The sequence below is a fragment of the Labrus mixtus genome, chromosome 9 (genome assembly GCF_963584025.1).
Source record: "Labrus mixtus chromosome 9, fLabMix1.1, whole genome shotgun sequence".
NCBI classification, from domain to species: Eukaryota; Metazoa; Chordata; class Actinopteri; order Labriformes; family Labridae; genus Labrus; species Labrus mixtus.
In genome coordinates, this window is record NC_083620.1 from 10,556,049 (window position 1) to 10,581,393 (window position 25,345).

The 25,345-nt window shown below is 38.3% G+C and overlaps 1 protein-coding gene and 1 long non-coding RNA gene across 7 annotated transcripts; both read left to right on the plus strand.

Moving 5' to 3' along the window:
* Positions 1–4,404: 4,404 nt before the first annotated feature.
* On the plus strand, positions 4,405–23,724 carry LOC132980217 (SH3 domain-binding glutamic acid-rich protein-like). 6 transcript variants are annotated; one of them, XM_061046214.1, is made up of 14 exons: positions 4,405–4,553; positions 6,158–6,323; positions 6,737–6,804; positions 13,661–13,846; positions 13,956–14,036; positions 15,627–15,716; positions 16,242–16,454; positions 17,611–17,640; positions 18,935–18,958; positions 19,383–19,409; positions 20,531–20,557; positions 21,557–21,586; positions 22,091–22,152; positions 23,079–23,724. In XM_061046214.1, the coding sequence occupies exons 1-13, from the start codon at positions 4,464–4,466 to the stop codon at positions 22,106–22,108; spliced, it is 1,050 nt and encodes a 349-aa protein (XP_060902197.1). In that variant the 5' UTR covers positions 4,405–4,463; the 3' UTR covers positions 22,109–22,152; positions 23,079–23,724. The 6 variants fall into 6 exon arrangements, with proteins under 6 accessions (XP_060902197.1, XP_060902192.1, XP_060902193.1 ...); XM_061046209.1 differs by lacking the exons at positions 4,405–4,553; positions 6,158–6,323; positions 6,737–6,804 and adding an exon at positions 11,213–11,383; XM_061046210.1 differs by lacking the exons at positions 4,405–4,553; positions 6,158–6,323; positions 6,737–6,804 and adding an exon at positions 11,213–11,383 and having other exon boundaries at positions 17,614–17,640.
* On the plus strand, positions 10,113–10,587 carry LOC132979872 (uncharacterized). Its single transcript, XR_009674114.1, has 2 exons — positions 10,113–10,231; positions 10,279–10,587. It is a non-coding gene; the product is annotated as an uncharacterized LOC132979872 (long non-coding RNA).
* Positions 23,725–25,345: the final 1,621 nt, after the last annotated feature.

Below are 25,345 nucleotides of genomic sequence, written 5' to 3' on the forward strand. Positions count from 1 at the left end.
TACATTATATCCTAACCATGTACATACAAACAGGTTAATACCAAAACACTGTTTGTAAAAATATCTTTATTAAAATAGTTTTAATTGCACAGTACAGCAGATAAAACCCTCCGCATCCATTACACTATATCTCTAGATTTAATAGTTTTATGAATATTTCGGACAACTCCTCCCTGAGGAAAGGGCGGTTACTTATTTATCGCCTAATTCTTTGTTCCACTTACAGGCTGCTTTGATTTTTGGTTATGATGGAGTGATTTGGTTTAATGAAGGGATATTTCCCTTTGGTCTCCAAATTTTTAGCACTTTTAACTTAAGTTTTATTCGGGACTTTTAAAGATTTTTAAAAGATGATAAAAAGTTTAGCAGCACAAACTGCCTCTGGATAACAGGCCACAAAAAGACAAACAAAATAGTGTAAGCTGAGCTGTAAGAGTGCCCCCGCTTTATTGCCATATCAAATAATCATCAAATAAATAATTATCAAATAAAACGGAAATTTTAGTATCTTAGACATTTGGGAGTAGGAAGTTTCTGCGTTGTATTCTTAAAGTTTTCACTGAAGGGCTTAGCACTAACAAGAAGTAATGATTTTAGGTAAGGGGTGCTTTAGATAATTATCTGTATGCACAGCGGAGTAGAATATATAACTGATCACAAACAACACATTTAAGAGAATATCTGCTTTAATTGGCATTTAAAAACATGTATAAAAAAAAGAAAAGAAACTGTACTTTGGTAGAAACATTATTCAAACCACACTGGATATACTGTTAACCAACATGTGTTGCATAACCATTTTGTGGAACTGAGTTTAAGGGTAACCTTTAAATGACAGATCATGACAAATCATTTTCTTGTGTAAAATATAATGTCTCTGACCGCAGTAAGCTGTCGCAACAAATTGTCGTTGTAGTGAACATTGTTCAAGTTAACTAAGCAAAACTAAGCACAGAAAACATCTCTTGAACATTTGGTTATCCTGTTACTTATCAAATACATTGTATTCAATTTCAGAACAGTTCAGGATACAAAATGCTCTGAGACCCCTCGTGAATATCTCAGGTCAACTCCTGAGATCTACAGGAAATTCATAATATGGGCATGACTGCACAGCATGCTGCAGACTACCACCTAAATGAAGGAAATTGAAAAAAAGTTAAAAATACAAAAATAGGACATGTTTTTTTAGTGTATTTTTCACTTCTCAAAATACATTACTGTCCTAGGACAATCGTTGATCAAAATAATCTCTGCATCAAACAAAAGAGGTACTCAGAACCCTGGTGAGTACGTTTCAAGGTGTCACAACTACTCCGCTGCTCCATTCTCCTCTTCAGCCTCCTCCTCCGTTTTTGGGGCGTCATCTGTTTCTGCCGCAGCTGGCTAGAAAATAGAGAAAACATGCTTCATCATTAGTTTATTCTAAAAATTGTATAAGTGCAAATGTCACATGATAATAATGAAGATGACACTTGTTATACCTCCTGAATGTTAGCCTCCCCGTTTTCTGTTGGGGTCTCTACTTCCTCTGCATGAGGTTCTTCATGCTTGTCTTCTATTTTGGGTTCTACCCCCTTTTTGATCGCAGGAGTTTTCTCTCCTTTTACCTGTGTCTTCTCCAGCTGTGGTATCTGCAACACATGCAACACATACAGTAAATTATTTTAGCCATACAATTAACAACATTCTAAAAGAATATTAGAAACTACTCCAGTCTAAAAATAACTTTTATTTTATTAATCCTGCGAGGGGAAATTTGGTTTTACACTGTTTAATGAACATGCTACACACACATTGGCCGAGATACACACAAACAACATCCTATGGACATGCATTAATGGAGAGGTGTCAGAGTGAAGGGGCTGCCCAAAGCGAGCGCTCCAGAGTAGATTTTTTGGGGTGCCTTGCTCAAGGGCACCTCAGCAGTGCCGGGACTTGAACCGACCACCCTCCAGTTCCCGGCCCGAGTCCCTACACAGAGCTACTGCCGCCCCTGGAATGTCAGCATCTTTACTTGGCTACTTACATTTCGAAACCGTGGAGACTTTCTTAAAGGCTGAAAAAGAAAACATACAAAATGTATAAATAGTAAAGTCATTTGAGCATTTTTTTAAATAATGCAGAATTCTTAAGAGTCCCCAAAACACCTTCTTATCCATAAAAGTGATAATAGAGAAAATGTAAACCCAGTAGTAGATTGCTATGAGGACTCAAGACACCAGTTCGTGTCTGATTGTTTCCTCATTGCAGAGTAATGTGGAAGTTGTTACAAACTACACAAGCTCTCTCCTGTGAATATCTGGCTCCTTGTTTTTTTCCCACCTGGTGCGTTTCTCACAACTCCTTTAAATAATTCAAATTTTGAATCACAAGTTAAGCTTAAAAATGTAAATTTGAGATTCGTTTGGAATAAATAATGTAGTCATTTGGGATGCCTGTTTTCCAGCTCCCCCTAGAGGCAGTGCAGATCCTCAAAGCAAACAGAACAACAATTTTATATTAACCTGAACATTCAGAAAAAGTTATTGACCCGTTTATCCTGGTCCAGTTTCTCACTTGCATAATTACACCGGGAGATAACTGACTCTACAAATGTCATCTTATATGAACCAAGATAGTTTCTTTGTCTTTACCCAAAGAAGAACACAATGTTCGTTTGACAGGATGTGTATTGTCAGTTTAGAGAAGAGACCTGAGTACTGACCTCTGTACTTGCATCTGCAGCACTGGTAGACTGTGCAAGAAAGAGAGAAGGAGAGAACAAATTAATAAACCAGGATAAACAATAGTTCATGAGTGAGCTGAAGTGGGTGTGTAATGCAAAGGGGGGATGGTCATTTCTCCCTCCTTAAGTCACAGAGAAATTATACAACCTTCCATCATGTATCTAAATAGACAAAAACAATCTGCAAGCTGTAGTTTTATTGTACCAAGTACCGTCGAGCATCGTGCATGGGTCAGGAGTGTTTCAAAGGCGCATGTAGACTCTTAAGTCGGAGTGAAGTGTCGCGTCTCTGCACATGTGTTTCCATCATCACAAAGGTGAATCTGAAACGTGTTGAAACGTATCAAAAGCCCAGGCTTATTTAATAAATCTGGGCGGCGGAATCGTAAGATACCAGATGAAATGCCACAGCTTTAACTTTATTGGAGTATGTCAGCAACCTCTCCTCTTAAAAAATAACTCTACTCTAAAGGATGCTCAGGAGCTTTCTCATACAGCCAGAGTGATACATCTCAAATCCTTTTGCGTGGACAGCAATGACCAAAAAAAACAAACAGCATGTCAGATCCTATGTGCCTCTGGATGACTGAATACTAATGCCTTCACATTGTACACACATCCAGAGGCAATAACGACTTTCCCTCGAAAAAGCAACCTGTGACTCGACGATGGTTACACCTCTTTTAAATGTTGTCAGCACACAATATTAAACCACAACAACATATAACGAAACCACCTAGTAGTAGGTCAACATAAGACCAGACCATGATGTGCACTGTGGGATATAAAGTATTTGGCGCCACATCGCTGTGTTAACTGGATAAACAAGCCTGAGCACAGCAAAGGTGGACTTAATTAATGCACATGGACACCGTGCACAATGCATTTATTAAAAATATACATACAACCCTATTGTGTGCGTCCACACCAAAGAGACAACATCACCATAATCGAGAATAAGTATTTGTAGCCTATGCATTCCACATAGTGTATATATTTCCACTTACCTTTTTCTTTCCCATTGTTGCGTGAATTATTCAGCAGAGAAAACCGGTTGAAACAAATTTCACAATGTAGAAAAGTCAAGGAGTCAGTAGTGCACCTCTGCCTTCTCCTTCACAGCTGTGTGTTATTAAACATTAGGCTACTGTCCGAACATTACAATAACCAGCGCCAACCGGATTGGATCCATTAGTTCAGAATATTTTATCCTTATCCTATCCCACCTACCAGGAGGAGTTTCTACCCGCCCCTTCCTTCATGTGATTGGCGTTGAGGTCGAAGCGACAGATTTTTGAAGGAAACATCTCACCTGTATGGGCAGTATGTTTGCCAATCAGTCAACACAACAATCTTACTTTTTATAAACAAAAGCTGTCCCGACTCCCGAGTAAGATTTGGAAAAATGAAAGACATCTATGTAATTTAGTAAAGTATTTAATAAGGTTATACTCAAAGTAATCATATAAACATAAATATCAAGAAAAATAGTTTATTCAGACAATGTGGTTTTCACTTTTTGTTGATTAATTTCCCCATGCACACCTATTTTATCATAGCCTGAAAAACGTAATTTATCTTTAAAAGTCAACAAGAAGATTAAACAAATAGCTTGATATTTTCTACCACGACTGAAACAAACAAAGTATTTCTTTATATTGAAGGGGTGACGTCACTAGGACCTCAGTGAATCAGCTGCTATGCAACAAGCAACTTCAGCGGGTGATGAACAAACATGGCGACTGGCTATGCGTGGCTCCTCGTCCTGGGCTCGGTCTTTCTTTGCAATTTAATGAAAACACTTCTTCCGTCTATATCATCATTCGTAAGTAGAGACGCGTTGTATTTACTTAAGGGTCCTGCTTTAAGTTTCTTTGTTGTCGCCTTGTGTAAGGAATAGTTTATTGTTTGGCACGGTAGCCAGCTAGCTTGAAACAACGTAGCTGGGTGTACCTTTACACAGGGGGAAATGTGTGTGTGCTGCACGGTTAATCAACACACTATCTACGTAGCGTTTCCGCTTAGGCGTACCAAAAACATAATCTTTAATGTTTACATTTTAGGCTGCTAGCTGCTAGTATATTTTACTGTGCATGTGTAACACATGAGAGTTGTTTGACTGAGTATCTGCATAAACATAGTCTGAGTTTGATCACTGACTCGACAGGAGACGTGAGGCTTTGGCTTGAACAGCCTGGGTGCTGTTATGTGTCTTCTGCTTTGGGGCAGGGTATTAATATTAATTTACAGGATCTGACAAACCATTGTCATGTCATCACTTCCTGCAAGATAAGCTGCAGAAAACAATGCACAAGGAAATCCAGAGGGAAATCGGTCCATATTTCATGTTAAACAGTACATCTGATTACCCTTTCGTTGAATTCAGCTGACTTTAGCATTAGAATAGATTAGAATATAATTACTTTATTGATCCTAAACTGGGAAATTGTGGCGTTACAGCAGCAGGTTATCCAAACACACAATATGAGTAAAAAACACAATGTTAGCAAATCTAAACACAATATAATATTAAATACAAAGTAAATAAGTACTAAAAGATATCAAAAATAAGAATGTGAATATATACAACCAGGATTTAACTAAGCATTACTAGTCTTAAATAGGAAGATTAAATATGGAAGATTGAATGTAAATGTGCAAAAACAGAGTAGTAAATGGTTGTAAATTAAATATGAAAGATTAAATGTAAATGTGCAAAAACAGAGTAGTAAATGGACAGTATTGACATAAGTTAAAGTGCATGAGTGTAGACATATTATAAACAGAAACTATACAATGTAACGGCGAGTAGACAGCCAAATGAAGTGAACATGAGTGCAGGATAATTTGTAAATTTAACATGTGCAGAACAGATTACAGTATGGAGAGACAGATATTATCATGATGACAGTTCTCTGCTCGCAAGAGATGAGCTGTTGTACAGAGTTATGGCCTTCGGTAAGAAAGATTTATTGTATCTGTCACTCCTTACCGTTAGCAAGGGAGTGGCAATAAGCTTAAATTACGGTTTTGTAATTCAGCACATAAAATAGAAAGTTGTACATTTATAGCCACCGTTGTGGTGGGATAGGAATGCGGATTTACTTCCTCATTTTCATAATGTTAGATGGGGAGAAGATCAATGCTGATATCAGCTGTTGTGTTTGGTTATTTAATACTGTGTTTTAATTTGAAAGTTGTCCAAATGTGTCTCAAGATTTTCATAATAAAATGTTTTTCCGGAAGTGACAAAGTAATACCCATTTTCATATATCCCACAGTTAGAACTTACGGAAAACATATTTATACATTTTACAAGGCAAACATTTGAGCTTCCCTTTCTAAACATGACATCTATCTATAAAAATGGTGAATGCAGTTGAGCCCTATCTCTTGATTCAATAGTAAAAGTATTTTCTTTTTTTCAAGCTGACAAAGATGATGCAGAAAGATGCTGAGCAGGAGAGTGGGATGAGGATTGAAATCCAAGAGTTGAAGAAGGAGCAGTCATCAATTAGCATGATGGATGAGTTTGCTAGATATGCCAGATTGGAGCGCAAACTCAACAAGATGACAGACAAGCTGAAAACCCATGGTAAGAGACACAAGCAGAGATTGTGACTGATGGGAAAGACATTGGCCCTCATTCACAAACAGTGCGTACGCACAAATGTGTTCTTAAACTTGTTGATAATGTGATTCTGTCAAACTACACATAGCACTGATAAAAAGGCAAATATTCTCATTATACCGGCATGTAGGTTGCTTTGTCCGCCACTTCCATGTCGCTATTTTTAAGTCATGTTTTGCCTTTGTGCTTTAACCCTGAACCCCACAAAATATTGGTGAAAACTCTGATCAAAGATTAACCTTGTGTTTATTATATCATGTAATGTTTTGCAATTAATCTGATAAACAGGCAAAAAGTCACAGGGGTTTTACTGAAGAAGGCTTTAACACTGAATAGCATCATAATTGTAACAATTCTGTGTTTCCTCACCTTTACAGTAAAATCCAGAACAGCACAGCAAGCCAAGATGAAATGGATTGTGAACATTGTCTTTTATATACTGCAGGTAAGTGTAGAGCTGGAAGCACAAAGCCATTCGGTCGTAGATTTGATTGTGAGTGTTATTTATTTTAGTACCACAAGTGTTAACCATTTCTTTGTTACAAAACATCCAGTTAATGCTATGTCTGAACTTTGTTATTACATTTTAATAAATATTGCTTTAAAATACAAATGCCATATTTTATATCTTCATATATATTTACCAGGCTGCCCTGATGGTCTCCTTGATATGGAAGTATTACACTGATCCAGTTACTGTGGTGCCAAGTAGATGGATTGCCCCTGTGGAGCGCCTTGTGGCCTTTCCAACAGGAGTGACTGGTAATTCATCTTTGTTTCATGTTAAATAGATAATTAAATGTAAACAACACCTGCATAAAAACTTACCTGTAACAATGTTCTTCTTATAGGATACAGTTTTAAGTGTTTTTTGTACATTTTTGAAAATGGGTTCATAATCATAATGAACCCTTATTCCTGTCATGTAGATGGATTATATTTGTGTTGATTTAAATAGGGTGCTAATATATTATTTATATAAATTACAGTGAACAGAGGGATATATCTCCAAGAGAGTTCAACATAACCAGGCTGTCTTTTAGTAATCTGGCTCAGCGAAGCCAAAAGCTCCAATTGGAGGTATTGGGTAGTAGGGTACCCAGAAGATGGTTATGAACATAATCTTTTTACTCCGCCTTTTTGCTACAAGCAGTGTGTGCACTCACATAAAATGGTAAAGGCTATTATGAAGAAAGATAAAAACTAATGTTAGTTAAGAAGCTGTGTCCCCATGGTTCTTTTATTTTGGGAATGACCTGCTCAAATCAGAAGTGTGAATTTTTACATCAAAATAACTATATTTTCCCTTCCTGTCAAACATTAAATGTCTGATGACTCATCCTGCACTAAGGGGCGTTAACATAAAAATGCTCTGTCAAAGTTAATGATCCAATCAAATTCATCTCAGCTTTATGTCCTGCCTTTTATCTTGTGATTGATTCTATCCTATCCTGTTTCAGATGTAAATACGTCACAATATGTTAGTTAGATACTCTGTACGTTCTTTTTCATTTCATCAACGCTTTATTACACTGAAACTGACATTAGGCTAAACAGACTTTGGACGCTTGGTGGTCTGTCCTGTATTGAAGCTTGTGAAAAAGCTTTGGCTGTTTGATTCATTGACATATATTCTTTCTTTCAGGTGGAGTGGGAATAACATGCTGGTTGGTGGTTTGCAACAAAGTAGTTACACTGGGTCTCCATGCTGTCAGTTAGAGACTGAGTAACATCTGGTGGACTTGGAAGTCTTTGCTCAACATTTTGTAAAAGAGAGGAATGGTTTTTTGTCTTGTATCTATTTTTGTGAGCTGCTTAAGTTAAAAATGTTTTTAAATGCAGTGCATTTTGGCATTGGCTGTTTCATATTGCAACTTTGTTTTGCTGGGGGGTTATGTTTGTGCTTCACATTTATTGTGTGAAGGAGGGGGATCAAATGCTTTTTAAAGAAAACATTGTCAAATTAAATGTGTTTTTTGTTGTTGTTGTATTCTCAATTAATAATTCAGTAACAATAACAAGTCATGCAGATGTATTGAAGGAAACATGTTGAATAAAATCAAGTTAAGAGATTCCAATGGATTGTGTACAGCTCTTTGGTCAAAAAAGGCATTTATTCAGAGAAAATAACTATCCTGTGACTACTATCAAATATCCTTTCTTTCTGTGTATGCAAAGCACAGAAGTGTAAGAGCCTGTCCTTCTGTCCAGTTACTAAATATGTGACTCAAGAGAATGGCTTCTCATTATTCTGCTCTTCCTGTTGTGAACTTCCCTTTACTCAGACTTTACTAAATCCCTCCCAGATACCTCAGATGACACAAAAAATCATACAAGGATCCCCATGCACCAACATCAGACCTTCTGGTTTGATTGAGCTCTAAAATCATCATGCTGTAGGCAGGTCTTCCCCTGTGCAGGTTGTCTAGAGATTATTTAAAGGTGCTGTTGCATTGGATGTAAGACACGTTTCTGTCAAATTCCTGTAAAGTGTTGGTGGTTTGTAGTTTGTATTCTGCCGTAGGCTTCTCGTCTTACAGAAGAGGAACATGATAATGAGGATTATATCCAATATGTGAAAATGAAAAGAGCCGAATGTTTTAACATATTAGCCAACCAACTCACACTTATGGAGCCTGGGAGGTGACATGGAAATATATACAGCTCTAGAAAAAATTAAGAGACCACTGCAATGTTCTCTGAAATCCGCATCTCTACATGTATGAAAGCCATTCCATTCCAGTGTCTGTTGAACACCTCAGTCTACTTTAGTACTGTTTAGGTGATCACCTGATTCCAAATCTTATTAAAAGAGGAAAAGTATAAAAACCACTGCTGTGGTCATCACTATCCTCTTGCAATAGGACCAGCTGGATGGCAAAAACAGTGCTAGTAGTACCTCAAAAGTAATTGGAGTAAAAAGATAACTATTGACCATTCCAAAAGAGTTGAAAATAAAAGTTTTGAGTGAGGAAAAGAAGGGTTCAATTATGGTTTTACTGGCAGAGGGTTACAGTGAGCATCAGCTTGCTTCCATCCTTAAAATTTCCAAGACGGCGGTTCATAAGAACAAGGTCAAGCAGCAGACATTGGGGACAACAAAGCTACAGACCGGCAGAGGGCGAAAACGACTCTCCACTGAACGGAATGACCATCAACTCATTTGAATGTCACTCAGAAACAGTAGGATGACATCAAGTGACCTACAAAAAAAATGCCAAATGGCAGCTGGGGTGAGGTGCATGGTGAGAACATTTAGAAACAGGCACTATGCTCTGCACAAGCCATCAAACAAAGGTGAGCTGCTTGAATTTTTGCACCAGGAGGGGCATGAAGTCACCCAACAGCAATTTGAAAGACTGCTGCAGAGCATGCCAATACGCATGAAAGCTGTGATTGAAAATCAGGGTTATTCCACCAAATATTGATTTCTGAACTCTTCCAAAGTTAAAACATTAGTATTGTGTTGTGTATAAATGAATATGAACTTGTTTTCTTGGCATTATTGAAGGTCTGAAAACACTGCATCTTTTTTGTTATTTTGACCATTTGGCATTTTCTGCAAATAAATGCTCTAAATGACAATATTTTTATTTGGAATTTGGGAGAAATGTCATCAGTAGTTGATAGAATAAAACAAAACTGTTCATTTTACTCAAACACATTTTACACACACTTAATTTTTTCCAGAGCTGTATATATGTCATAGCCTATATGTATTTCCTAACTATATGGATAACACATATGGTTCTTAAAGAAATAAAAAACGGATATATTATTAAAAAATTCACCCCCGTACAGTGTGTGCCCATGAGGATACACAGTAACTATATCAGACCATTATGTTTCTTTGTACTAGGCTGTAAACATTTGTGAACACGCACACATGCACACCAAGCACACTCATAGACACTCACAGTCATTTCTAATGTAAAACCCGACATTTTTAAGGGTGGTGTGTATGTGACTTCCGGGGCTCCTGGAGCCAGCCTCAAGTGGACCCTCGACGAACTGCAGGATTTTGCACTTCCGCATTGGCTTAAATTTTCAACCCTTGAGGTTAAGGGTATATCATGTCAACATATCAACATATCATGTTGTAAAAACCCCAGCGCCTGTCCGTACTCTATTGTTAACTGTGTATTTTTGGCGAGCAAACTTGAAATGAAAGGAACTGTAACATTTATGTCAACCCTGCGAAATGTTGAAAATAAACTCACATTTTATACACTCTGGATCAAGAGTATATGAAAATAACAAGAGTATATGAAAATAACAGTGGGGCTTGAAGGGAGGTCTGCGGTTAATGTTTTGTTGTAAACTGGAAATTGACCTTGGAAGTTTTCCAGTAGGCTACCTCACCTGTACCATAAACATAAAACCATGATAACTTTATAATCTTGTAGGCTAAATTATCTTGCTTTTGATGATAGTACACTAATATTTGTATCCCTAATTAAAAATGCTGACTTCAGATGGATTACAGGTATAGGCCTACTGTTCCAACAGTTTGCGTAACTGTGCGCACAGTTTACGAAACCTCGTGTAGGCTACAGATTGCAAATCCGTGCGGTTTTGAGCCTTCTGGAGCTCAGTAGGCCGTTTTGAAACAAGACTTGCAGCCCATGGCAGCCTACTAGTCAGTACTATTTCTGTCCATATATGCACTCAGCAAGGGTCTGGAAGCTTACTTAGCTGCGTGGACAGACAGCTGAAGTTACCAATCAGTCTATGAAGTTGTGCGCCCCTGGGGCAACCCACCAATCCCGTACCAGTGGTGCCTGGACAAAAATAGCCCCGTGTTTGTGTGTGTGCGTGTGTGTATGTGTGTGTGTGCGAGAGAGAGAGAGAGAGAGAGAGAGAGAGAGTCATCTCAGTGCTATGTCTTCGTCCCGAGTGTGAACTAATAATAGAGGAGGCCGTCTGCTCCTTTAAGAGCCCACTTGTAGCATATAGTCCTCAAAGAATAAAGTAACAAAATGGTTATCAAAGTATTCCTCGCCTCTTCATCAGGATCCACTGCGGTAAGCAATCATCCCGAGCCACTTCTCCTTGTTGTGTTCTTTTTTTTACCGAACAGGACTTTCTCACACTCACTTAACAGTTATATCATGTGTCTTTCATTTGCAAACCCCAAACCATATTTGCATGTTTTTATGACTAGATCAACGTTGAGATGTAGTCTACCCTATGCTTGGGCGGTGCTGAGGTAGGCTAGTGTTTATTTGATCTCACAAGTCTTAGTGATAGACAGAGCTTTCTAGAAAAGGGGCTCCTAATGCTATTCATGTAGTAGGCTATATGCCGTCTTTAACATCTACACCTCCCTACTGCGGTTGCAAGAGGTTTTTCTTCAAAGGAAGCGTTTTCTTTATGTTTCTTCATCTGGTTTAATGTGTGATATATGTGAGGGGTGAATCAATCCTCCTGATCAACTGTCGGCCAAGTTAAATAAGTAGTTTGGACCAGTCCATGATGGGCCAGCTGGTCAGCAGTGGTAACTCTAAGCAGGAAGATTGCTGAAGGACCTGTTGTGCATATTTAGCCTATTCCAAATGTGTCTATCTATAATACGATGTAAAAACAAGTCCATGTACCCCTACTGTATTCAGAAATTAGATTATTGCAACAATTGACAGAATGTACTAGTCTAGTTTACTTAGAATCTTGAACTAGTCCTAGTATTTCAACTCTTAATCTATCTTTCTTTTCTTTTTTGATTTGGTATCAGGGAATAAATAACGAGTGAAAATAACCTCCATTCTCATTATGAGTTTACCTGATTATTTTTATGTGATTAAAAATGTATTTGTTTTGACCATAACTGGTCAAAAAGGAGAGCCAAACAAAAACACAAATAACTTTATACTCCACAAACTAACAGAAAGGTGGCTTCATATGTGATGAAATAGTGACAATTACTTGTTTTTACAGTTTGTATGTTTATGTCATTCGACAAGACATCAGGATAAGAGGTGAGTGTCATGTACCAGCTTTGAATTTAAATGGTGCAGAAATATTACCCTTCAGTGCAGATGGTGAAAAGATTCTCTGATCAGAAGGCCTTGGAAATGATTTTTGAAGAGAGAGAGGAGCTTTGGAAGATGATAAAGAGAAGAGTTTTCACTATGTCAACTCAAAGATTTGTGATTTTGAAGATTAAGATGAGACTGACCATCAGCTAGCTCTAAAAAAAAAGAAAAAAGAAAAGAAGCCTGTCAACAGCCAGCGTCAGGAGAAGTCAGTCACAGGACCAGGCCACAGAAGGCTTGGATGGCAAAATGGTAAACGGTATATGGACTTGAGCTTGTACTGTATAGCACTTTTCTAGTCATCTGACTACTCAAAGCATTTTTACACCACAAATCACACCTACCCATTCACACACTGATGGCATTGGTTGCTATGTAGTGAGACCATCAGAAGTAACTCATCCCATTCATACACATTCATACACAGCAGACAAAGCAGTGGAAGCAATTCAAGGTTAAGTGTCTTGCACAAGGACACATCGGACATGTTGCTGCTGGAGCTTGGGATCGAACTCTGAAACTTCAGGTGGAGAGACGATGACTCTGCCAACTGAGCCGCCGCAGCCACAGGACCAGGCTGTTCAACACTAGTGTCAGGGCCAGCCCCGCAGCAGCCAGACACAAGACCGGGCCGTTCACAGACAGCCACAGCAGTCTGCCCACAGCAAGCCACCGAAACAGGCCGCCCATAGCGAAACACAGATCCATCCCTGCAGCTGCCAGCCACACGCACAAGACCATCCATAGCCAGCCACAGGACCAGGACATCCACAGCCATCCACAAGAACAGACCACAGTACCAGATGTGGATATTATCTGTTTATTGGGACTCATAATGTGAAGACTGTGTTCAGTTTCTAAATAAGTTCATAGAAATTAACATCACCAGTGATGAAACAACTTGTTTCTGCTTTGTTTTTGTTTTTCCCAACCATATCTTGATGGTATTGATGTTTATTATTTATTGCATTTTATCACACAAAACAAGCACTTTTATTCATAAATTTGACAGGGGTAAAGGACACATATTAACCACATGTGCTATCTTTGTTGCTTGTAACTGGGTTAAAGTAAATCTCTGTTAAGTATTTTACATAAATTGTTATGGCTGTATTGATATATGGATCTAATAATGCAGTGGGTTCAGCAGACCCTCGAACATAGGCTGAGTAATAAAAACAAGGGTTAATATAAATTCCTCCAGAAAAATATAAACAACATTGATTTTTGTTACATATTTGTGTACTAATGTATTTTTCTTCTTCCCAGATAAAAAAAAAGCAGCAAGATGTTGTGGGCTTTCTGGAGGCTCTCAAAGTGGACTACACTCAGCTGGACATTGCCTGCAACGAGGAGAATCGCATGTGGATGAGGCAGAATGTCCCAGAGGATAGGAAGCCTACGAACGGCATCCCCCTACCCCCTCAAATCTTTAATGAAGCGAGCTACTGTGGGGTAAATACACACACAAAAAGCTACATAAAATCACTAATCATCAAATATCAAATATTTATGTAATTGAGCAGCCCTAGATAAAAGAATGGTTTATCTCATTTTGATGCAGGACTACGACACATTCTTTGATGCCAAGGAGGACAACTCAGTTTATGCCTTCCTGGGACTGCCCCCTCCTCCTGGGTCAAAGGTTAGATCTTTTCCTGTTTTTTTTTTCTCTCCTCTCTATCAAAAACCCTAAAATTAGATAATCCTATTTGTTATCCGCCTATATGCCAGACTATTTCTGTTGTTTTAGACAGATTCAAAATATATCATACCTCTGTTTTTTTTATAAAATATGTCACCAATAAAGACATTTCTTACAGATTTGAACTCTTTAAACAATAAACTAATACAACACCTGTTACAGAAGATTTGGCAAATGTCACAGCGGAATCATTAAACCTAAGCTATCAGCAGAATAAACTTTAAAACCCTACACAGGGCAAGACAGAGATACCTACCTAATATAACTACAGGATGTAAAATGTGGAAAACAAAGCCTGTGAAGATTTAGGGATGATGTAATCATATAGCTTGTCCAGCAGCTCTGACTCCACAGGTTACAATACTTTTAATACTGTCTGCAAATGTAGCAGATGATCATGCTGAGAAAATGGTGGACTAAACTGGAATTGGGTGACGTATTTTGTCCATGTTGTACCTCTCACAATGATGACATTGTAAAAACAATGCGTACTCTTAAGAGACTTGTTTAAATGCACTGAGCTATACAAATGGCAGAAGTAGCCCCATGTCTCTATCGACTGCCTTATCAGTTTCACTATAGCTACTTTGATTATCAGTTAAGAAAAATTAAGATTATAAAACATTTTGTAAATACAAACTACCAAGCTATCTTTTTTGTGTATTGATAGGCTGAATAAATCTGATACATGTCAATATAGTATATATTGTCATATATCCGTTTAATTACATTTTATTTCTATATGATGATTACAGTGTTTCCTACAGAATGACGAGATACCTTCAGTACTCTCTTACTTTAATTTAATTAAATGTTATTCCACTCCATCTGTTTCCTTTACCCATTTACTCCAGTTGTTCATGAATGAATCTTCTCCGTTTCTTAGCCTAAACGTGATTCTCTCCAGTTCTTTAATTTATTCAACTTTCTACTATTTTAGAGGTTTTAATAGACTGAAACTTTGTTTTGACAACATAAAGAGTGATTGTAACTAAAATAATTTGAGGACATACTGACTGGCCACCCAAAAGGTTAATTTGAAGCCCTAAGTCTGTATAATACACTCATGTGCACAGGGGTGGCTGTGGTTCAGGCTGTCGTCTCTCAATTTGAATGTTATTGTTTTCCATCCCCAGCAAGTGTCAAGACACTTGGGCAAGATACTGAACCCCAAGTTGCTCCCAATTGCATCAACATTGACATGTGAACGTGTATGAATGGGATTAGTTTACACTGATGGGCACTTTCCATAGCAACATCAGCCATCAGTGTGTGAATGTGGTGTGATAGGTGAATGGAACATGCACTGTTAAAGTGCTTTGAGTGGTCAGAAGACTAAAAAGGGCTTTATAAGTACTGTCCATTTAACAGGTAAATCAATCTATCAATTATTCCACTTACCAGGTATATCAATCCATGTATGCACTTGTATCATTACAGTGCCAGTTCATTACAAATGTTATCTCAAGACACTTCACAAAACGAGCAGGCATAGACCATGGTGTTTGTTATTTCATTTCATTGATACAGGAAGCAGAAAAGGCTGACAAGGCGGACATTGTGGAGAATGGGACCCACGCCGAAGAAACTAATACAGTGGGCAACCTTGATGACTTAATAGTAATGCCGTCGTTACTTTCATTGTCTCCTCATTTTTTCTTTTTGTTGTCACTGTATAACCTTTTCCTTTCCATCCAGTATGATTGAACACTTTTTCTTCTGTCCACACCTGGTGAATCTTCTCTGGGCTGCCGTTTCCCATTCATCACACTAACTCATATTTTTGTGTTTTGCATGAAGAAGACATTTAGCAAAGTATACTGAGTTCTCATCATAACAGTGGGATATTGCATTGCTGGGTTCAGCCTGCCTCAGGGTTGTGAAGTTTCAGGTTCATAAACCACAACATTTTTTATTCACATTACTAAAACTCTTGTGTCTACATTTTCACTTCTACTACATTCCTTCTCCAAGTTATTACCAGGATTGAGAATCACCTTGCTACTAATTTTTCACTACTCTATGAATGATGAACCGACTGTTCTAGTGCTGTTGAAGCGGTACCTTTAATACATATGAATAGGTTTCCTGAATTACATCATCTGTTTGCTTTGACCAAAAGTTGTTGTTTCACCTCACGAAAAGGAGGTTCCTGTGGAGGAGCGTAATGGAAATACACACAGAGAGGAGGAGAAGCTGCAACAGGCAGCTGATGAGGAGGAGGAAGCTCAGGATGGCGAGGAGGAGGCGGAAATAACAGAGGGAGAGACTGCAGATAAAGAAGAAACAGCAGGAGACGAAACCCCTATGGAGGAAGAGGAGGCAGTGGAAGAAGCAGACGAGGTCACAGAAGATATAGTAATTGCCTCCTAACTAGAACCAAAGTCCCATGGTTTTTCCTCTCAATTCTTTCTTTGGATGTTTGTGAATTTAATGTTTTTGTCCTTCACCTTCCCATCATTCCTGGAATGCTCTGTTTTTCTCCCCTCAGCATCTAAACTTGCCCATTAATGTTTTCCTTCTCTCCCATATTAAGGGGTCTGCCTCCTATTTAAGTTCCTGTTGCCCTCATACTGCATCTTCTATTTATTAACAAAACCGTTACATTCCTGTTAACTCTTCCTGTTTGCCATTTATTCAACATATTTTAGACAGATAACCCCTAACTTTTGTATTTCTACAACATTTTTGATGGGTTTCAAGGACTGAGTCAGGGGATAGCCAGTCTAGGGTTGCCCTGGCCAACCCCTGGCTCAAAATCCTTAACTTTGGCTGTTTGCCCTGTTAGAGGCAGGCATTATGTTAAAGTTAATTATATGGTCTTTGTTGAATCAGGCTGGCTCGCTTTACATTTAAATTTGCAGTATTTCTTTTTATTCATACTTTAAATGAGTACTTTGGACATACTGTAAATATTTGTTTTGAGTCTTCAAATAATTTTGTTGCTCATCTATTGTGTTACTTAATTTTCTAGATTGATTTTGGGGCTTTTTATGCCTTTATTAGAGAGACAGGTTGATGAATAGCATCGAAAATTAGGGAGATTTTCTCCCGTCTCGAAGACCACAACCTATGCACATAGAGCACACAGACTAACAGCTAGGCCTCTGGTACCTAATAAGTGATTAGTGGATTATAAGGGACAAATAAAAGGTATTCATTGTGTTTGTTTGTTTGTGTGTGTGTGTGTGTTTGTGTGTGTTTGCACACTTCACACTTCAGGCCATCCCTACACAAGTCGGGGCCTCATTTAGGCCTTTGGTTTCTTGTCAGTTTTTCTTACCTCCTCATGCCTTTGCAGACCCCATGAAATTGCTACCACTGTTCTTGATGATCCTCCCCACATTTCACTGCATATCCATTAACTTTCCTAATCAAGGTGTGTCATGCACACCACACTTTGTCTTGTTCAATAAGCCTGGTCTGTGGATGCCGATGTGTTTCAGTTAAAAATCTAAAGTATGTAGTACGTGCACAGTCTGACAAGTCTAACAATATTTATTTCTTCTGTTAGCAGGCTCATGCAGAGGAGGAAGAAGGACAGGTACGTTTCTCAAAAAAACACACTCATTACACACACTACACTTAAAGGCCACGTGTTTCAATTAATATGAAAAATATTCATATGTTAACATGTCAGGTAAAATATTGCAGTACGTGTCAGCTGAACTGAAATTAAGACAGGCTGGCATTTCATAGGATCAAAAATGTTTTATTTCCATTGGTCCCTGCAAATATCAGACAAATTGCATAAAATGAAATGCATGTGAAATACATTAAGTTGAAGTTCATTGGCCCTTTCCATTTTTCTGGTCATTCTGGTTAAGAATATGTGTTCTGACCAATAAGTGTGGCCAAATTAATTTGAAAGCTGGATTGGTGTTAATGCTATAAAATGGCATATATTGTAAAAGGGACTTGGGCTTATTTGTTCTTGTTCACTGTTGGTTTTAAGAGCCTTTAAATAATGTGGATTTTTTAAAGTGTCTGCTATTTTCTGATAAGTATAGTGAGCCAGTCATGACTATTACAATTTTTGCATCCTGAACCTTGCATACGCATGTAAATGCTTGAAACCCTTGTCCTCCTATTTTGTACCTTATCAAAACTAGCATCTTCTGTTCATCCCGTTAGCCACTCTTTGGGTGAGAATGAATGTTGTGATTGTAAGATATTTATCAGCCTTACATGGCTGAGAGGTAGTATATAAGAGGAAATATTAGCAATGATTATTGATTTTACTAAACAATGTATTTGCTATGATGCATCATATGCTAAAATGTATTTAAAAATAGTTAGTTGATGTTACACTCAATTACTCCACCTTCAACTTCAGATAGATGTATTTAACAATTGGTATGTTTCTTTATCCAGTGTTGCAGTCATTTCAATCTTCTGACTCACTTCACATTACTTAGATCATTGGGTTATCTTTGGGGGTGTGTCAAATAATTTTTTTTTGGGGTGGGGTGGGGGGGGGGGGGGGGGGGAATCTGGGGGAGCTCAAATTAGATTTGCGCATTTCAACTTAAATCATGATAAACACTATCACTGGATAGTTTATGCAAAGATATATTGGTAACAATAAGTGTGTATGCCATTTCTGTCTGTTTTACTTATTTTCCATGTGGGTCCTCAGCTTTTCTAAGATAAAAGTGTTAAGAGTTTGGGGTCTGGTGGGGGGCCTTAAAGAAAAATTGGTTAGAAACCGCTGACTAAGATGAATCAGTTTCAGAGATCCTTCTGCTGGTGAATATTCTCATTTTGGTCCTCGTGCACTTAATGGCATTTTATCCCTTTGCCCATCTTTTGTCCATCTCTCGGTTTGCTCCCTCCAGGAGGAAGAGGATTTGCAGTCAGAGGTAACTGTGCGTCGCTGATCGTCTCTTTCTATGGTTCTTCAAATAGCCATCAGAAATATGTGGGTTTGATGGTGTAGAGCTCAGCGTTATCAGCTGTGTTTATATTTGGTTGGGATGGGTGAAGGTCTGCCTTTCCCACTCATCTTTATACTCTTTGATTTGCTCCCTTCAAAAATGTACCCCTCTCTCTCCCTCTTTGTCTCCTGTCTCCATCACTTTTTTTCCTTTATTAACCATTTTTCGTCTTTATGTGCTAACATCCTATTCCTCATTTCTTCCTAGTTCAGTAGCTGCTTCCTGACAACCTCAAGTATCCATATAGTTTCAATTTTTTAAATCTGCAAAGTTTTCACCTTGTGCATGCCTAAGGCACTATTTTTCTCCGCTCACAGCCTGCTCACCTGCTATTTGTTATTCCCTCTAGGAGGAAGAAGAGCTACTACAGCTTGAGGTAGATTCAAATGATTTTTTTTCACTTGCCCCAACCATCCTAATTTCATCTTGTGTTTTTTCATCTTAGTTATTTTTTTCCCACTTGAAAATGTATAAATCATTCCCTAAGTTTTCCCTCTCACTGAGTAGATTTTGAAGACTGGTGTCTCTGTGAACACAGTAATGAGTGAGAATAAAGTGCAAGATTTAGGAAAGCAATGCTGATCTTACAAAAATGTTTTGCTTTTAACAGTGTGCATTATTTCTATTGGCTCACATATACATTGATAATAAATGTTTGGTCTCCAGTTACACATAGGAATGTAATTGTCCAGGGGACCAGGGGAAACATGTCGACTTCACTTCATTTTTTTCCACTGATTTCTCATTTAATTTAGATTTACACACAAAATCTCTCTCAACAATGTTTTCATACCCCTCCACTGTCAGAACATACTCTTGTTTTACTGGGCAGTGCTTTTTCACATTGGGGTTACCTGTCAAAATACATATAATAGACCTGTGACTTTATTATGTCAAAGCACCCTCTGAATCCAATCCTACACACTTGCGCTCACAACTGTCTTACACATCTCCTGATCCTGACACATCTCTCACAACAATTTTAATCAGAGTTACCCAACATGATCTCAAATCAGTATTTTCCTGCTTAAGAAAGCAACACACTGAAGCTTAAAGAAAAAAAATCCTACTGAAAAATGTTACTGTGCTAAATGCTTTGTGATAAGGACTCTGTAGCTTTGAGAAATCACAACAGTTGTTTGGTAGAAAAAAACAAGTATTCTTCACTGCTACGCTTTGCTTTGCCTTTTTCCTCTTTACCTTTCCATCTATTTTATGGTTTGCCCACCTCTCTTGCAGGAGCAAGACAAACAGGGCAGTGAGGTAGTCCCTGTGGTTTGTTTGTGGTTTCTTGTATTTCAAACTATGCTTTCACTGTCCTTTCTCTTTCCCTTTTCTCCCTCTGTATGCTGCATTGATTCTTTCCATGCTGAGTCCCGATAGCATGATAAATGTGACAATATTTTACTTGTACTTTGGTATATATAGTGTTGTAATAACGACTTAGTCCATACATCAGTATTCTTTCACTTACTCTTCTGATTTCATCATCCATAGGAAGAAGAAGAGGCGGAAGTTGAAGAGGTAGATTTAAATTGTAGAGTCTTGATACATTTTTAGCATGGTGTGAATCATTCTGGTATTTTTATGCATGATCTGGTTGCATTCAAAGACTGTATGTATATGAATATGAAAGCAGGTTTGCTGTTTCTTCCCAAAGGCAGTTGTGTCATGCAGTCCAGTGCACAAGTTTGAAAATGTTTCCTCCTGTCTGACTTTTACTGATAATAATTACTTTACAGATGGCAGCATAATATTTGTTTCTTGTTTGCTGTGTTAAGTGAATAATAACCATTCAGATAGTTCCTGTGAGTCTGTCAGGACATTTTTACGTGTTTGTTTTGATGCCTCAAGAATGGTTGGGAGTCTTTTTGTTGTTCAACTCCAACTTCCCTTGATCCAAAGGAACGTAGCTTGAACATGTTTTCACTATGTTATGTTTGCATGGAGAGGTGATTCTGGGGTGTCTTTTTTTCTTTCTTTTTTTAAGAAGTCATGCATTTTGTCAAGTGAGCACTCACAAAACTTTACCAAGAAGGAACAGTCATAAGTCTCTGCAGATGCATAGTGCTAACACAAATCTTATAATGACATGTAGTTTTACTTTTAAAACATCTTATTTTTTTTAAAGATTTATTTTTGGGCTTTTATTTGAGAGATAGGACAGTGGATAGAGTCAGAAATGGGGGAGAGAGGAGTGGGGAACAACATGCAGGAAAGGAGCCACAGGACGGATTTGAACCTGGGCCGCTTGGAAGACTACAGCCTATTTCACTCTGTCTCACAAGGTCAAATCAGAAAATTCAGAATACCAGGAAGTGCCCCTTGGTTTCCATGTCCCTGCCATCATTGCCAATGACTGCACTTCTCTCGAATAACCACTTTCCATTTTTAACTTGCCCTTCCACTCTAAACACTAATATCTTCACACTAACATGCAAAGTCTTCCTCTTATCTACCTGTTATTTGGACCATGGCTTCACATGACCCCTTGCTATCTTTTTTTCCCCCAACACCTTAAAGGACGAAGAAGAAGACTTGGAAGAAACACAGGTAGCAATAAAAAAAAACTATTTGTGATTTCTGATCTGCTGCTTGTGCCCGACACGCCAGCAGAAAATCGTGTCCCACTTTTGTTATAAAGAAGATAGATCTATAAGGATGTCTTGATATTTTAGACCTATCAATCACTAACTGTGTTGGAATAATGAGTCTTAATCCAGGGAAATAATAGTCAAGGCAATTATTTTTTAAACTCTTATTTTTTTATACCCCATCTGTAAGAGGGACCACCCTTGCTTTTAATCAACAGAACAAACTAAGCAGATTAAACACTGTCAAAGCCCCTAACCCTGGAACTATCAGGGTTCCCTAAATGAAGGGGCCCAGACAACAAGCTGTATGGACTGCAACAAATTTTACTGAACTAGCCTATTTTTTATGATGACATAACATTGCCTACATAGAGCAACCCAGTCATTTAACACATATTTAATTATTTCTTTTACCCCTGTCCTTTGTCACATGTTACTTACACATGATAGTCTCTTTTAACAGGAGGAAGAGGCTGAGTAGTTAAAGGCAGGTGTCGTCCCTGATGTTGACTTGCTTCTGTCAAGGTAAATCACCATATTTTTTTCTACTGCTAAGTTTCTGTGCTTTTGCTCTGCCACTAGAGGGCGGTAAATCATTAACAAAACATGAGTAGGCGTCCTAGGTGTTGCATTATATTTAATGTATTTTACCAGATAAATTAAAAAGAAAACTTATTTCAGAGAACAGTTTTTTTGTGTGTGTCTCTTTTACCCTGCTATGAATTTACGACTAAAGAATGAATGAATTACCCAAACTCCCTGCTGAATCTACATTGTAAACTGTAATTTGAAAAAGTTAAAATTGTATCCACTGCTATGAAATGTTCACTTCTTTACATATAAGATACATAGGCTACATCTCAGACACCAAGTCTTATACACTCTCGGCTTTAGCCCTGTTTGTACGGACCTATAATTTGTTTTAAGTTGACTTGAACTCTGAGGTTTTCACTTAGTGGCTACAAAATAAAACATTAGCTTATCTATAAAGGAACTCCTCTGCTACATGTACCTCTGTTAGCAAAAAGCTATGGTGAGCATGTAGAATGCCATGGGAATAATCCGGAGCCATAACAAAACTGTCCCATTTATTTATTTTCTGAGTCAGTAGCATTAATGGTGACTGTGATGATGATAATAGCGGTTCTAATCCTCAAAGCCAAAATTTGAGTCCTTCTCTGAATGTTAGGCAGCTATGACCCAATAAGAAAAGCCGCAGTGAAGGCTTTGATGGGTGGCAATGCTCTTCTCCCTTAGCCCAAACCCTGCAAGCCCCTGTCAAGCCTTGTTAAAGGAAGCTGCAAAGTGAGCTTCAAATGTGCCTCTGGAGGAGTGGGCAAGCTGGGTGGCACCATCACATAGCATGTGATTGGTGGCTACCTAGACCACCACAGACAATGGGAAATGTGTGACTATTTTTATTTGTTTCATATGTTGGCCTTGTGTTTCAGGCGGAAGAAGCCTCCTGTTTGTCTCTCCTTGACCCCTGAAGCTTGACCTCCCTCTGTCCTGTCAAACAACCCCTCTACCCTCCCCTTGGCCACACTGGACTTCACTGGAAACTGCTGAAAAGACTGAAAATTCCTAACCCACATCTGCCCCTATCCCTTGTGACTGCTATATTGACTTAATTTTTATATTTTGCCTGTAGAGACTTGCTTTAATAAAAATGTGCAGTTATTTTGTTAAAATCAAAACATATTTCTCATGTTTTAAGTAGAAGATGTTTTACAGATATTCTTACACAAGAGACAGTGACCTTTTAGGAAAATATTACCTTTAAATACCTCAGCTTGTCAGTATTTCAGAGGTTCATATCTCAAAGTTTTATATCCCACTCTGTTTTAAATTCTGTGGTTTTATTACAATAGTCTTTCGCTAATGTTGTTCCTTTAATGGCTATCAACTTAATGTAAAAATGGAACTAAGACTTCTAAAGGCCACGTGAGAAAAAAAGTATGCAAATATTGCAAGGATGCAAAATGGTCCACCTCTATTCTGACTACTCCTGCTTATCAATGCATTTTGTTGAATGAGTAGAGCTACTAAGTGTTAGATGGACTAACATGTGCAATAAAGTAGACAGGTTAAAAAGAACTTAGCTGTTGTAGTCTGATTAATATTAAACAGCAATAGGTTGGTGCATCAATAGACAGAAAGTCCACTGTTCAGTCACAGCAGCCTTAATCCCGTGAAAAGTGGAGCAGCATGTAAGATCTAATCATTTGATATATATTTTGAAATATACAAAAGCGGTCGACATTGACAAAGGACCAATGCTATACATTTACAATTCAAAGAATTAAACCTTCAAATCATGTTCAAATGGCTAGTTAGGTCATGGAAAATATATAATCTGAACTGATGCTTTTTGATATTGTTGTTCTCCTTTCTTTAACTGAAAATGTGCAATATGTTGTATTACACAATTCTGTATTACAAAGTTCTGAAGAGTGTCCAGCCATGCTAGCAGCATTTTGACATGGCCATTTAAAGCACATTAGTCTCCGAGCAAAATTCAGCTGTAAAGAACACAACAAAACTAAAATGTAGATGCCTACTGGTCCACAGCTTAGGGGCTACAACTGAGAAGGCCCGGTCTCCCCTATCCTTCAGCCTAGCATTAGGGTGCAACCAGACCAGCACACATCAATGACTGTGATGGGACACATGGCTGTAAAAGGTCAGAGAGGTAGGCTGGGGCCAGCCCGTTCAATGCTTTGTAAGCAAACAGCATGATCTCAAAATGGCTCCTAAAATTGACAGTGAGCCAATGAAGGGAGGCGAGAACAGGAGTGATGTGCTCTCGCTTCCGTGTCCCTGTGAGGAGCTGAGCAGCAGCCTTTTGAACTAGCTACAGATGAGACAAGGAAGCCTGGTTAACACCAACTTAAAGAGCATTACAATAGTCGAGGCGAGTTTAAATAAAAGCATGTATAAAACCCTCTCGAAGTCATTAAAAGAAAGACAAGGCTTGATCTTAGACAGTTGCTTCAGCTGGAAGAAGCTAGATTTTACAACAGAATGAATCTGTTTGTCCATTTTAAAATAACTGTCCATTTTCACACCCAGGTTGGTTATTGTGGGTTTGACACGAGGATCAAGGGGGCCAAGGTCTGGTGTGGCATGACTGGCACCACTGGGTCGAAATATTATGACATCTGTTTTACTGTCATTTAAAATTTAAAAAGTTCAAAGCCATCCAGGCTTTGATGTCCTTAAGACACTCTGACAGTGGTTCTAGAGAGTTTGTGCTGCTTTGCATAAAAGTGCAACGAGATGCCATATTTTTTAATAATAGCACCTAGGGGGAGCAGATAAAGGGAAAAAAGAATAGGCCCAAGAATGGAACCTTGGGGGACTCCGTATGGGAGAGGTGCATGGGAGGGAAAGGAACCACCAAGGCTGACAGAAAAGGTTCTATCAGACAGGTAGGACCTAAACCACACAAGAGCAGTACCATTGATGCCCACACAATGCTCCAGGCAAGAGATAAGTACATCATGGTCTATTGTGTCAAAAGTAGCTGTAAGGTCTAAAAGTATAAGGATGGCAGAATCTCCCAAGTCAGTTTTTAAAAAAAGATAATTTAAAAGTGCAGATTCCGTGTTGTGTAGGGCTTTAAAACCAGACTGGAAGACCTCAAGAATACCGTGTACATCTAAGTAGGGTTGTAGTTGTGCAGCTTCCTCCAAGATTTCTATATATTATAGTATAG

Coding starts and splice junctions, on each gene's coding strand:
- LOC132980217 (XM_061046214.1), top strand. CDS start 4,464: ATGGCGACTGGCTATGCGTGGCTCCTCGTCCTGGGCTCGGTCTTTCTT. Junction 4,554..6,157: donor TTCCGTCTATATCATCATTC/GTAAGTAGAGAC, acceptor CTTTTTTTCAAG/CTGACAAAGATGATGCAGAA. Junction 14,037..15,626: donor CCCCTCCTCCTGGGTCAAAG/GTTAGATCTTTT, acceptor TCATTGATACAG/GAAGCAGAAAAGGCTGACAA.